A 13,399-nucleotide genomic window follows, 5' to 3' on the forward strand; every position below is an offset into this window, starting at 1 on the left:
AATCTTCACTTAGGGGGTGTCGGGGCTGTAAGCTCTCACAGTGAATATGAAAGCCCCAAGCACACTGTGGATCACAGAGTGGGCTCAGTAAATGCAAGTCTGTGTGAGGGCCGCTGAGCGCACAGCTGCTGAAGCAAGGGGCCATTGTAGGACCTTGTCCTGCCTCATCCTCTGCCCCATCCAGGCTCTGAGCATCTCATCTGTTGAAAGTCCCTTTAAGGCCTCATCATTCACATCTTTTTTCCTTTTGTACATTACCACAGGACTTTTGTTGTTTTTTTTGTTGTTGTTGTTGTTTTACCATGAACATATTTTCTTTGTTGCTAATGTACAATTTACAATTTTTTTCTGGGAAAGATTTACGTGAGTTTTTAACCCATGGACACAGACAATAGGGTGATGAAGGCCTGGGGTGGTGGATGGGGCCAGCTAGAAGGGGTTAATGGGGGTGAAAAGAAGAGACGTGTAATACTTCAACAATAAAGATTTAATTTTTTTTTTAAATGTAAAGAAAAAAATTAATTTCCCTATATTTGGTCCGTGAGTGCTCTCAATTCCTTTACAGATTGTTTTCTGCCCTGACATTGTTCCACAGACAGATTTGCTTACCACCTTCGAGATACCCCTTCTAATGATCAGTGACTAGTGACTGTGTTAAGGAGCTTTGATCATTCATGTCTTCAAAAGACTATTGTTTGCCTAAAAGACATGAGGATCAATTTCCTTGGTGATCACAACGCATTTTACTTTTTATTGAGAGCAGTATTTTAACTAACTCGTTTTAAATTCCCATTTCTCTTGTACCCACTGTCAGAAAAAAGGCGTAAGAGACAACTATGCTTTGGAAGTGTAGGGTGTCACCTTGGTGCTACATTTTATAACCAGTGTGAATTTAAGGCAGCCTTCTGAATGGGCAGATGCGGCCCCTGGATTAAGACCAGCAGGGAGGCTGCAATCAATGAAACACTTACTATCTCAGTTGCTGAACGGTTTTCAAAATGCCATCATCATCCCAATGACCTTGATTTTATTGAAAGCCTTGAGCTTTGAAAGACATAAGAAGTGCCTAGAGCTGAATTCCTTTATTTACACTTAGGTGTGATGAAGCAGAAGTCAAGAGCTCTTAAAACAACCAAAACTGAGCAGTGAGAGGACCAGCCCCGCTCGGCAGACCTGGTTGGCCAGCGGCACCCATCAGGAGAGATTTAAGCAGAGTATGAAGACGTTGGCAGGCAGGACTGGCACCATAGTCTACGTGTATAAAAATCTCCTGTGTCACTTTTAAACAAAACCTACAGCAAAAACCATGTCTGTCTGTCTTGGAAATGCTCATGCCTATGGAAGCTTCTCAGAGAGCTTATTGGAAGCTTTTAAAAATCCCTGAGGCTGCCCTAACTGGTTTGGCTCTGAGGATAGAGCATCAGCCCAGGCACTAAAGGGTTCTGGGTTCAATTCCGGTCAAGGGCACGTACCTTGGTTGCACCCTAGCCCTGGTCGGGGCATGTGGATGGGTGAGGCAACCAACTGATGTGTCTCTCTCAAATCAATGTTTCTCTTTCTGTCTCACCCCCTCCCTTTTAGTCTCTCTAAAAATCAATGGAAAAATATCCTCAGGTGAGGATTAACAAAAACATTTATAAATAAAAATCCCCGGAACTGAAAGCTCTGAAGCCACTTAGACACTGATATTGGGACCTGTGGAAAGAACCCTCTCCTCTTCCTCAGAGCAAAACCCAGAGAGGGGGCTGCCAGCCTCTGCTGTCCTTCGGGAACCCAGTGACGGGGCATCAGGACATCAGGAGTGTGAGGACTCAGGAGCAGGCTTCGTCCACTTTGCTTCAAGGGAAGAGAAACATTCATTATCATTAACATGTTCGAGGCATTAGGTCAGTAACTGGATAGACAGGTTCCACCCTAGGCCTGGACAGCTTAACCGACGGGGCTGAGATTGAAGCCTGTGGTGTGATTTCAGTTTAATCAGCCTCCCTTGTCAGCTTCTATCATAAAGCAAAGATGTTGGAGCTGCAAAGGAACCTTCGTGGTCTTCTAGCCCAACAGATAAGAACCTGACTGATTGACAGATCAGAAACTGAGGCTCAGAGAGGTCAAGTGACTGGCCCAAGGTCAAACACCTGATTGGGGCAATGCAGAGCTGGAGTCACACCATGGCTTCTGGCTCCAGGACTAGGGACATGATTTTTCAAAACCAATTCCAACAGGCATACTTACATAGATGGACCAGAAAGCAAAGGCAACAATCATGCTTTGAGCACCTAGAGATGCTTTGACATACATTTTTTAATACTCTCAACAATTTTCTAATACAGTTATTACCCTCATGTTCAAAATCTTGAAAAGAAGGGGAAAAGTGAGGCTTAAAAGGAATCAGTTACTTCCCCAAAGTCACTCATCAAGAAGGAAAAGAGCTGTAATTTCAACTTCACAGCCCACAGTCAAAAAACAGCAGTGACTTTGACCTTGCTAATGATCAGAGCTACACCTAGCATGTGTGTGCACCTAAACCATATAGTCCAGTAATTCTAGATGCCCTTTTTAATGACAACTACATACAACATGCAGTGAATCCCGCTTACAATATAAAATTATAATACATCTTACAGTGTGTATTTTTTTTTCTGTAGGCTGTTTATATTTTGAAATCTAAAAAACTGTTCCCTAAATATTTTGCATTTATATCACTTATTGATCACTCACCAGATCTCCTACAAAACATTGTGAAGAAATGAAGTCTAAAAGATAGCACACCAAAGTAATATACTACATTCTAGGGTTATTTGTTTATTTATTTGCTATTTGGGTTTCCATATTTTAAAGACAACTTTATCAAGATAGAATAGTTATCCTCATTACTTAAAGTATATTTACTGTTATCTAAATGTCTTTTGTCCCTTGGGATTAATGCAGGTATAGCTGGGGGGTGAGAAATGCACTAATGGAATCCATTTGCAGTTCATTCATTGCCAGATCTAGAGTTTGGCCTTGATGATTTCTCACCAGAGGGTGTTCTCATTTGCCATGAGTGATATGATGTTTGTCAGCTAACAATGAGAAAGGCCATAATAGGGCAGCCAGGATGGAACACATGGTGCATCCCACATGCCCCAGCTGCTCTCTGAACAGAGTGGTAGATAGAGGCAGAGCGTGTGTGGCAAAGATACAGATGGAGGAACCTAGCCATTGCCAAAATCAGAGTCATAAATCTGACACAATGTGCTAAATGGCATCCAACGTGGGCTGGAGGCCTGGCAGGAAAGGAGACCCCTTCCCCTGATCAAGCAGAATTCTCCCTCTCCCTTTCGCCAAGCAGAATCAGGCCCTATATGAGACGATAGGATCCAGTGGATGGAGAAATAGCACCCTATGTGTGGTCAGGAAAATGAACATCCATGAAGCCCACTCACTGGGATCGAGAGCTAGATTGTTTCCTATCAGTCCTAACTAAAAACTAGGAAAGCTTCCTAAAAAAGTATAAGATGACCCCTCCCCTTCCTCCCTTCCTTCCTTCCTTTCTTCCTTCCTTCCTTTTGTAAACATTCATTATCACTTAATATATTCTAGGCTTTAGGTCAATAACTAAATATATAGATTAGTATAGATATCCTTGCTCTGATTTTTTTTATGCTTCATACCTCAATTGTGATATGAATATTGTTAGCTATTGATAATATTTTTTTGTGTGCTGCTAATCACTTTGACATGAGAGTCTTGAGACATTTCACTTATGGATTTATTTGAACCCCATACCCTTTTGCCTAAGTTCTATTTGGTCTGCTATACCTTGAAGTGATTTTGTTTCAATTTTTGTATGTACTTTAAATATATATATTGATTGATTGATTTCAGAGAGGAAGGGAGAGGAGAGAGAGATAGAAACATCAATGATGAGAGAGAATCATTGATTGGCTGCCTCCTGCACACCCTCCACCGGGGATGGAGCCCGCAACCCGGGCATGTGCCCTTGACTGGAATCAAACCCTGGGCCCTTCAGTCCGCAGGCTGATGCTCTGTCCACTGAGCCAAACTGGCCAGGGCTGTACATGTATTTTTTAACAAGAATAGGTTGTATATAGATTTTCTCACGTATCTTCTTGCCTTTTTAATTTTTTTTTTTATCCTCACCTGAGGATACTTTTTCCATTGCTTTTCAGAGAGAGAGAGTAGAAGGGAGGGAGGGAGGGAAAAATAGAGAGAAACATCCATGGGAGAGAGCCACATCGACTGGTTGCCTCCCACACACACCCTGACCAGGGATGGGGAGCGAACCACAAGCTAGATACATGCCGTTGACTGGGAATTGAACCCATGACCCTTCAGTGCTTGGGCCAACGCTCTAACCACTTAGCACACCAGCCAGAGCCATTTTCTTGCTTTTTTGCCCTCTTACACGAGTAGTAGAAAGCTTCAATGAATTTGCAGAGCTCTTTCCTATACAGTAAGAATGTTTTCATCTTCTGAAATGGCTGTGGCAAGCAATGCTTTCTCTTTTTCTCTTCTTATTTTTCCCATGTTTATCACTCTCCATCCCATTTCCCTGATTTACATTTTAATCATTTCATGACATTACATGACATATTTATTAGTTTGTTTGTGTTATTCCTCTAACCCCCACAGATGTGTCACCAATGTTAGGACAATTCCCTCTCCAAAACTAGTGAATGAAAAATGAATATATAAGTAAATCTAGTTTGAAAAAGATCATTTACTATGTGTTCCTTAGTCCTTGGTTTTTATTTACTCTTAAGCAATACACCACTAATTGCATGCTGTCTAGTCCATATTGGGAATTTCCTGCAGTGTTCATCTTCAGAGAAATTAAGGTCAGAGGGTTCTATCCATAAGTAGATCCTCTAAAAATTCAATGTTTTATTTGTTCAACAAATATTGAGTCTACTACATACTGGTCCTGTTCTAGGCACCATACAAGGGAGGGCAAAAGTTCTTCCCATAAGGACATCAGAGTCAAATAAAAAGGGACTTACAAACAGTAATTGTAGTTAATTGACTAGATGTTAGGATAGAGATCTATATGATGTATTGTAGGAGCAATGACAAGACAGGGTCTCCCTTTTCCTGAGGGGGCCTGACAAGGCTTTGAAAAGAGCAGTGACATTTTCAGTGAGTCTGGAAAGATAAATAATAGAAATCATTTCTCTTTTTTTATAATCTTCCTCATTAAACCTATATTCCAAAAGACCTTCATTAATCTGACATGCTTAATTCATTCAACATTGATTAACTACCATGTACCTTCCACTGGGTTAGGCCCCTGGGATACAATAGAGAATAAGAGAGGCATGACATCCCATAACAGAGAATAACAATAATACTATGTAATTATTTGTGATAAGACCTAGAAAGGAGAAACACGAGGTAAGAGATTCATGTACAACAAGAATGCCTGAGCTAGTCTGTGGAATAAGAGAAAACTCCCTCACGGAAATATGATTCCCTGTATCCCAGCATCCATGAATTTATCCCCATCTGTTCACGAAGATAAAGAGGAGCAATGCAGTTCCATCATGAACAGTCGGGACAAACAAAGCCCCTTGGCACCTCATTTTGGCAGCAATAGGTCTTGGGGGCAAAGAGGGAGGACGGGGTTCCTGAAGCCATTCAGACATTTTTACATGACAGAGCTCATTAACTCGTTGTTAATTCCAAGGGGTGTTAGGCACAGAATATTTCCACACCTGCCAAGGTGATCCATGCTGGCCCATTGTCTGCCTGTCTGACCCTGATTTCTGTCTATTCCAATTGACTTCCCACCCCGCTCTGACTGCCTACAGTTCTATTTCTGCTATTACTATTCTTTCTTGTACTTGAGTGTCATAAGAGTTTTTCAGTGATTAAGGCATATTGCATTTAACTTGTTTTGTTTTCTATGTTCTCATTGTTAAACACAAATTCAACAGATATTTGTACTGAGTCACTAGTAAGTAAGAGTGTAGTGGTTAAGAGGAAGAACTCTGGAGCCTAGAGCCAAGCTTTCCTGGCTTCAGAGTTAGAGTTTGTGACTTACTAGCTATGGTGACCTTGGACAAATTATCTAACCCCCATATACCTCAGGGGTCCTAGCTGCACAATCAGGGTGACAGTGTCTATTTAGAGGCCACATCCTAGAGCTGCTTCAGACACAGTCTGGCTATGTGTGGCCAAGTCCCCAAGACTTTCAATTTCCTTACTTGTAAAAGCAAAGGGAAAACATCTATAAATGATTCCAATTTAAAAATTCTATAATTTAATTTCCATCACCCATGTGCCATTCATGATATTGTTATTTGTATTCATCTAAACAGATATTAATGACAGGGGGAATGTAAGGCATGGGAATTCTTAAACATTGGTAGAGTTTATCTGAAACCACAGGATATACAAAGCAAAGAAGAGCATCTATCTGATCACATTCTCCTGGGGCAATGTTGAAGTAAAGGGTTAGGAAAATAAAAGTGGCATGTGAAGTGGTGGGAAGTGTGGACTTTGGCACTCAGCTGTCCAGGGTACCGCACGTGCCAGTGTGTGTTCTAGAGGGTCAGTTACTTATTCTTGCTGAACTTTCATTCTTCACTAGTACAGCAAGAGTAAGAATACCTGCATTGGGGATCTTGTGAGCATGAAAAATGCTATGATAACGTGCCTGACACCTAGTTTTTTGTGTGTTTTTTAAAAATATATCTTTATTGATTTCAGAGAGGAAGGGAGAGGGATAGAGAGTTTGAAACATCGATGAGAGAGAAACATCAATCAGCTGCCTCCTGCACACCCCCTACTGGGGATGTGCCCGCAACCAAGGTACATGCCCTTGACCGGAATCGAACCTGGGACCCTTCAGTCCACAGGCCGATGCTCTATTGAAGGCCAAACTGGCCAGGGCCTGACACCTAGTTTTTAATAGATGATGATAACGATCAACTTTCTAGTCTTCATTGCTGGTTCTCGGTCTTCAATTATGGCAGTGTCAGAGTTGGTGACAACTTGTCTCATTCTAGTCCTTGTTTTAAATGGGAGTACGCTGTGCTGGGAGCTATAAGCATAAGGAAGAAATAGAAGATGTAGTTTCTGTCATTAGGGAGCTTACAATCTATGCAAAGGCATTATCATTTAAATTATAATACACATGTATTAGTTCAAGATAACAAGGAAGAGGAGCCAATCATAAAGAAGGGACAGTCAGCCAGTTTAGAGGAGGAGAAGCATAGCTCAGGCAAACATTCAGGTAAGGCTTTATCGTGCCAATGAAGGTAGGGCTGCATGTCACAAAGTAATAACTTACCGTGCTGTGTGCATATAGTGCCTTGTTGGGAACACTGGTTTTCCCACTTATTTCTCAGTATTGCAACTCACATGGCGAGTTAGGAAAAAGTCAATCCCAGCGTGAGTAAACCTGATCATAAATTCTATTACATTTTTTATTTTAACTGATGCTTTATGACCTTAGAATTTAATATTATAGTCTGAAATTGATCTGAGATTATTAATTATTGCTTTCTCTAATACTCCCGACCAGTTCAGTGCAAACTACTGCATACCTCTCCACCTCCCCAACATGATACCTTTTAAAAGGATTCTGGAGCCTCAGAAGCTCTTTGTGTTTGTGCTTTTGAAGCCACTGGTCTTTTTTTATCAGACAGCTCTCCAATTTGACATTTCATACACATTCCTTCTGCAGATTTTTATTGGTGAGGTATCCATGTATTTCATAAAGTCAACCCGAGAATCTTTGATTGCCCAGGAGAAAACAATTCTAACCGGAGAATGCTGTTACCTGAACCCCTTACTCCGAAGGATCGTAAGATTCATAGGTGAGTACAAGAGCATAGGTGAGTACTGAACTGAGTCACACTTACAGGTAAAACCTACTAAACTTAGTAAAGACAAACCCACTTGAGCCAGGTGCTTTGAGGCTTTTGCCAAGTGTAGAAACTGAGCCTGATCATAGTGCCAGGTCACATTTTTGATCCTTCAAGCGGAGTGGTACTTGTTTTAACAAAATAATGCTTTATGCCACCAAGGATGAGAAGAAACTTGGGATTCTAATAGATTTCTGGGGAGGCTAAGTTGATAAACCCTTCTGCATAGTGATTTGACAATGTATTTCAATGGTCTTAAAGATCACTGTTATTTTAAACCCAACATTCCACTTTAAAGTATCTGTCCAAAGGAAATTATCAGAGATATAGATAACTTTTTATGGACTAAAATTACTTATCATAATATAAATTAGAAATATTCAATAATACAATTTTTAAAAATAATGCTACCACCATAAGTTGCATCCTCAGAAAATGGTATTTGTAAGAATTTTTATTGAAAGGAGAAATATTCAAGGTACAATGTTATGTGAAAAAAAGTCAAGACACTATGAATCTATAATTATTTCAAAATAAAAAGGATACAACATTATATAAATGTATGTGTGTGGTATGTGTATATGTATTTGTGTATGTGCATCTCAGAAAAAAATTAAAGGAAATATGCTAAAAGTTAACTGTTGTCTCTTTTGTTTTGTAGGATAATGGGTGAATAATTTTTATTTTTTTGCTTTCTGTTGTCCTGTATTTTCCAATTTTTTATCATGAATATGTTTAATTTTAAAATAAGAAAATGAGCTAAACATTATTTAAAAAAAAAAAAAGAGGGGTGGCAAAATAAAGGCTATCCAGAAAGATGGCCCCGTTCTTTAACATCATCTCCAATGTACAAAGCATTGCTGAAAGTGGTACTGCAAGGTCCCCAGTTCCTTGTCTTCTCTAGTCTGTGTGGCATAGACTTCAACAGATAGCTCCTCACCCCACTCCACAGATCCAAATTAAATGTTAAATGAGAAAATGACAAGAATAGCAAGTTAAGGGGAAAACATTCTAATTAAGCCATCTCCTCCTGTAGATAAATGTTATTGTGTTGACCTTGACAGGGAGGATTGAATTCCTTGGATTCACAAATCCAACAATACATTTTTCCCCAAGGTTATCATTATAAGAAGATGTCCCACCTCCCAGGCATTATGTATAAACTGTCTTAACTAAACTCTTCTGCCCATTTCTAAACCATTGCATAATTTCTTAAATTTCATGTACATGATGTGTGAAGGAAGGAAAGGCATTGACTGAACTAACAAATTTGACCAACACTTTATAAAAACAAATGTAGTCAAATTAGCAACAGATATTTGGATGTCTCCCTTTTCTCATTTCTTCACTCTCCTTCACTTCCCTTATTACCATTTCCTTTGGTATTGCATGACATTGAAGAACAATACGGAGATTTAAATTCTCAAAAGATAAGCACCTATATTTTGCTTTTTCAGCAGCAAAACAAAATAAAGAAGTCACATTTTCCCCAAAATTCATGAAGATAAATTGAGTTATATCCTTTTCATACACAAATATACTTGAATAAAAATATTCATGTAAATATCAATTATTCAATAGTAACTCTTTAATATTGAAAAGCATTCGAATTCGCTGAGGGTTTTTGGGTTGTTTCATATAGAAGGAAAAGTAAACTAACTTTCTCTTCCTGAATAACTACCTCTTTTTTTTTTTTTTTGGTTAAAGAAAAAAAATGGATCCTAATATGCTAAGATTAGACTATTAGCACCTATAATACCCTGTTACCCAGAAGCTATTTATTGTTGGCTTTTCATTTGGAATCACATAATTGCCTTATTATTACTTCTAATAAAAATTTAATTAAATTCCAAGCAAGTCTTCTGCCATTTAGGTCAGATCTAAGGAGTTGGTAGCACTGGGTAGAATAGAAAGTGCCATGGTAAACAGTTAATTCATGTAACACTAATTAATTGCCATAAATTAAGTGTGATCTAAATGAAGCATGAATATTTTAAATGCAGTTTCAAAGGTCACAGTGTTTTATGGTTATAAGAATTGATACCCTGAGACAAGCCTAATGTTAGCCTTTTCGAGAACTAGAAAATCCTTCTCAGTTTTGAAAGTCATTAAAATGTACTTTATCTGAAAAGAGACTTGATTTGATTCAATCAATCCATTTCTACTTGCATTTACTGTTTTTACTTCAATTACAGAAACTGGGAGACTGATCATATTCATTCAACCTTGAATGAATAATTTGTTGGGCATGTACTATACGTTAGGCACTGATTAAGGTATTAAAGACATATTAGTGAACCAAATAGAAAGAGATTTGCTCCTCGTTGAATTTATATTCTCGTGGGAGAAACCAGACATTAAACAAATAAATAAATTATAGTGTTTGTTGGAAAAGTGCTATGGGGGGAAACAATAATGTAGAAAAGGGAAATGAGGAGTTTGTGGAGGCAGAGAGGCAGTTTTAAATGGGGTGGGAGAACCTGTTTTACAATGAGAATTGTCTAAAGGTGGCAGTGACTTCATAGGAAGACAAGGACCATCCCTGCCAACCAGGTGCACAGTGAACTAGGTTAGCTCCATGTGCTGATGGAGGAAGTTGAGCCTGGTGGGTGCTCTAAAAATAATTTGCAGTGCCCAGGCACCCAACTTTAGTTCTGAGACAAGAGGCTAGGCCTTAAAAGGAAAATGTCAGGAGCAACACAGGTGGAGAGATTTCTAGACTCAGCAGCAGGAACCGGAGTTGAAGAAAAGATATATAGATCAGGTGGAAAAGCCAAGATGGATCTTAGGGGAAGTAAATGGAACCTCAGCTTCCAGACTCCATGAGTAGCCAAGCCACCAGACTTTGAGACTCAGATGTTGGTTACTTCTGCCCGGCCTGGCTCAGTGGTTGAGCATCGACCTGTGAATCAGGAGGTCACGGTTCAGTTCCCGGTGGGGCACATGCTCAGGTTGTGGGCTCAATCACCAGTGTGGGGCCTGCAAGGCCAATCAGTGATTCTCACCATTGACGTTTCTATTTCTCTCTCCCTCTCCCTTCCTCTCTGAAATCAATAAAAATATATGTATTTTTTGCCCTAGCCCAGTGGTTGGCAAACTCATTAGTCAACAGAGCCAAATATCAACAGTACAACGATTGAAATTTCTTTTGAGAGCCAAATTTTTTAAACTTAAACTTATTCTAACGCCACTTCTTCAAAACAGACTCGCTCTGGCCGTGATATTTTGTGGAAGAGCCACACTCAAGGGGCCAAAGAGCCGCATGTGGCTCGCGAGCCGCGGTTTGCTGACCACTGCCCTAGCCAGTTTGGCTCAGTAGATAGAGTGTCGGCCTGCAGACTGAAGGGTCCTGGGTTCGATTCCGGTCAAGGGCACATGCCGGGGTTGCAAGCTCAATCCCCAGTAGGGGACATGCAGAAGTCAACCGATCAATGATTCTTTCTCATCACTGATGTTTCTCTCTCTCCCTTTCTCTCTGAAATCAATAAAAGTATATTTCAAAAAAATATATATATATTTATATATAAATATATATACATACACACATATATATTTATTTAAAAAGATGTTTGGTACTTCCTACTATGTATCAGGATTGGCCCTGTGGGTGGAGATCAAGAGTGTAAGGGGGGAGGGATGCTGAAGCTGGGAGCCTTAGTTGATCCAAAAGGCATAGCCAGGGATCAGCTCTGCTCAAGGCTCAGGAAGTGTGATGAGGCTGTTTTGGGTTGCTCTGCTCAGTGCAGAGAAGAAATCTCACCTTTGAATGACATTTGAGAGAGAAAGCACTGAGCTGCTGTCCTTAGAGGTGGGAAGTAAAGAAGATACTCTTGTTGAGATTTTTTTTTTAAGTCATTAAAAAATTATTTAATTTTATGCTCCAGGGAAGTAGAAGTATATTTGTTATTTCATTAGTAAAAATATTTGGGGTGTTTCTAGTGGATTATTTGCCATCTTTATTAAGTAGTTATCCTTCATCTTCACTTATGATGATGAATAGTTATAATATGACAAATAGAGGATATTTTTTAATATCATGAGTATGATATTAAATGTGTTGTTTGAAGTTGTTAGAATTATAGGCTTCTTGTCTCTTTCCTCTGTTTCAAAACTATTTTTATAATCAACTTATTTAAAATACTGCGTACTTTCCTCAGATATAAAAAAATAATAACATCTATATATAGCTCACAATTTACAAAATGTTTTTATAACTATTTCTATGATTTGCATAATAAACCTGTGATATAAAGTAACTGAGGTTCAGATTAATTAATTTAAATAAAACCTCTACTTAGAATTAAAAGCATGTCATCAAGACAAGTAGACTGCTGTCAGTCTTGGGTGTTTTTGTGAAGTCTAGAGAAGAACGAGATCAGAGAATCTTGAAGTCCTGAAATTAGCTATCCAAGGAACTGATACATTTAATTCTGTCAGAAACTTCTTTTTGAAGCATAAGATAATATTTGATATCTGTAGATCAATTTACACCAATGGTGTTTACATTATACTATAAAAAAGCTGATTCATTGCCAAAGGGATGAGAAAAGCCCCTCATTCAGTGATTACATATAGATATTCTGTCATATTCTTGGTGAAAAATTGCTAGCTAAAAATTCGAGGAATTTTTGTTCTGTTGTTCAAGGCAATACATTCATCAGGGTCATGCTCTAAATCCTCCCATCTTCTCAGTGTGTGTGTGTGTGTGTGTGTGTGTGTGTGTGTGTGTGTTACCAAGCATACAGAGCTAAAGCGCTTTTTTCATGGCCTGATGTCTACCCATATTTTTAAAGTATAAGCTTAGATGGTAATGATTAAAAGTATGATTTATAGCCATACTTTATAATCTCAGCTCTGCTACTTATTAGCTGTGTGAACTTGGTCATGCTATTTGACCTCTCTATGCCTCAATTTCTTCATTGGTGAAATGTGGAAATAATAATAGTGTCTACCTCATAGAATTGTGGTGAGGATTAAGAGCAGTAATACTTTGAGGTATTTAGAACAACACCTTGTACATGCTAAGCACAGAGTATTAACTTCCATTATTTTATTTTTATTATTATTACTTCCTAGTATCCATGGCAGTCCTAAACAAACATCTCTCTAGCACAGTATGTCCTTGCAAGAAAATGAGATGGACATGGTAACTGCAGATAAGCAACCTTCATTAGGAAACTTGTCGTTTGAATAAGGCGTGTTAAGGAGAAAGCATTTTCCTATCTTCCCATCATGCTAATCAGGCACCCTGTTGAATGTGAATGCTGAATGTGAAACTTCTCTGATGGGGTGTGCAGGGCTTCTGAGCTACACCTTGAGAGGCACAGGACTCACTTCAACTGGATTTCCCAAAATTATTCTGGAGATTGCTATTGTCCTTCCCCTGGGATTTGACAACCAGCATGAGGCAGGGAGCATGGGAGTGGCCCTTGACTCCTGCAGCCAGATCAGGAGGGTTCTTTCTCCTCCTTGGGTGGGTGACATCCTCTGCCAAACCCTCCCCTATCCTAGAGTTGATCTTGAAACCCAGT

At 39.2% G+C, this 13,399-nt stretch overlaps 1 protein-coding gene across 1 annotated transcript in view; it reads left to right on the top strand.

Moving 5' to 3' along the window:
- PLPPR1 (phospholipid phosphatase related 1) overlaps positions 1–13,399 on the top strand; it is a 96,453-nt gene that overhangs the window by 65,377 nt on the left and 17,677 nt on the right. Inside the window, exon 3 of the mRNA XM_054727275.1 lies at positions 7,688–7,820. Within this exon, the coding sequence (XP_054583250.1) occupies positions 7,688–7,820 (133 nt within the window). The remainder of the gene's footprint in view (positions 1–7,687; positions 7,821–13,399) is intronic.

This window comes from Eptesicus fuscus, chromosome 15, assembly GCF_027574615.1.
Source record: "Eptesicus fuscus isolate TK198812 chromosome 15, DD_ASM_mEF_20220401, whole genome shotgun sequence".
NCBI classification, from domain to species: Eukaryota; Metazoa; Chordata; class Mammalia; order Chiroptera; family Vespertilionidae; genus Eptesicus; species Eptesicus fuscus.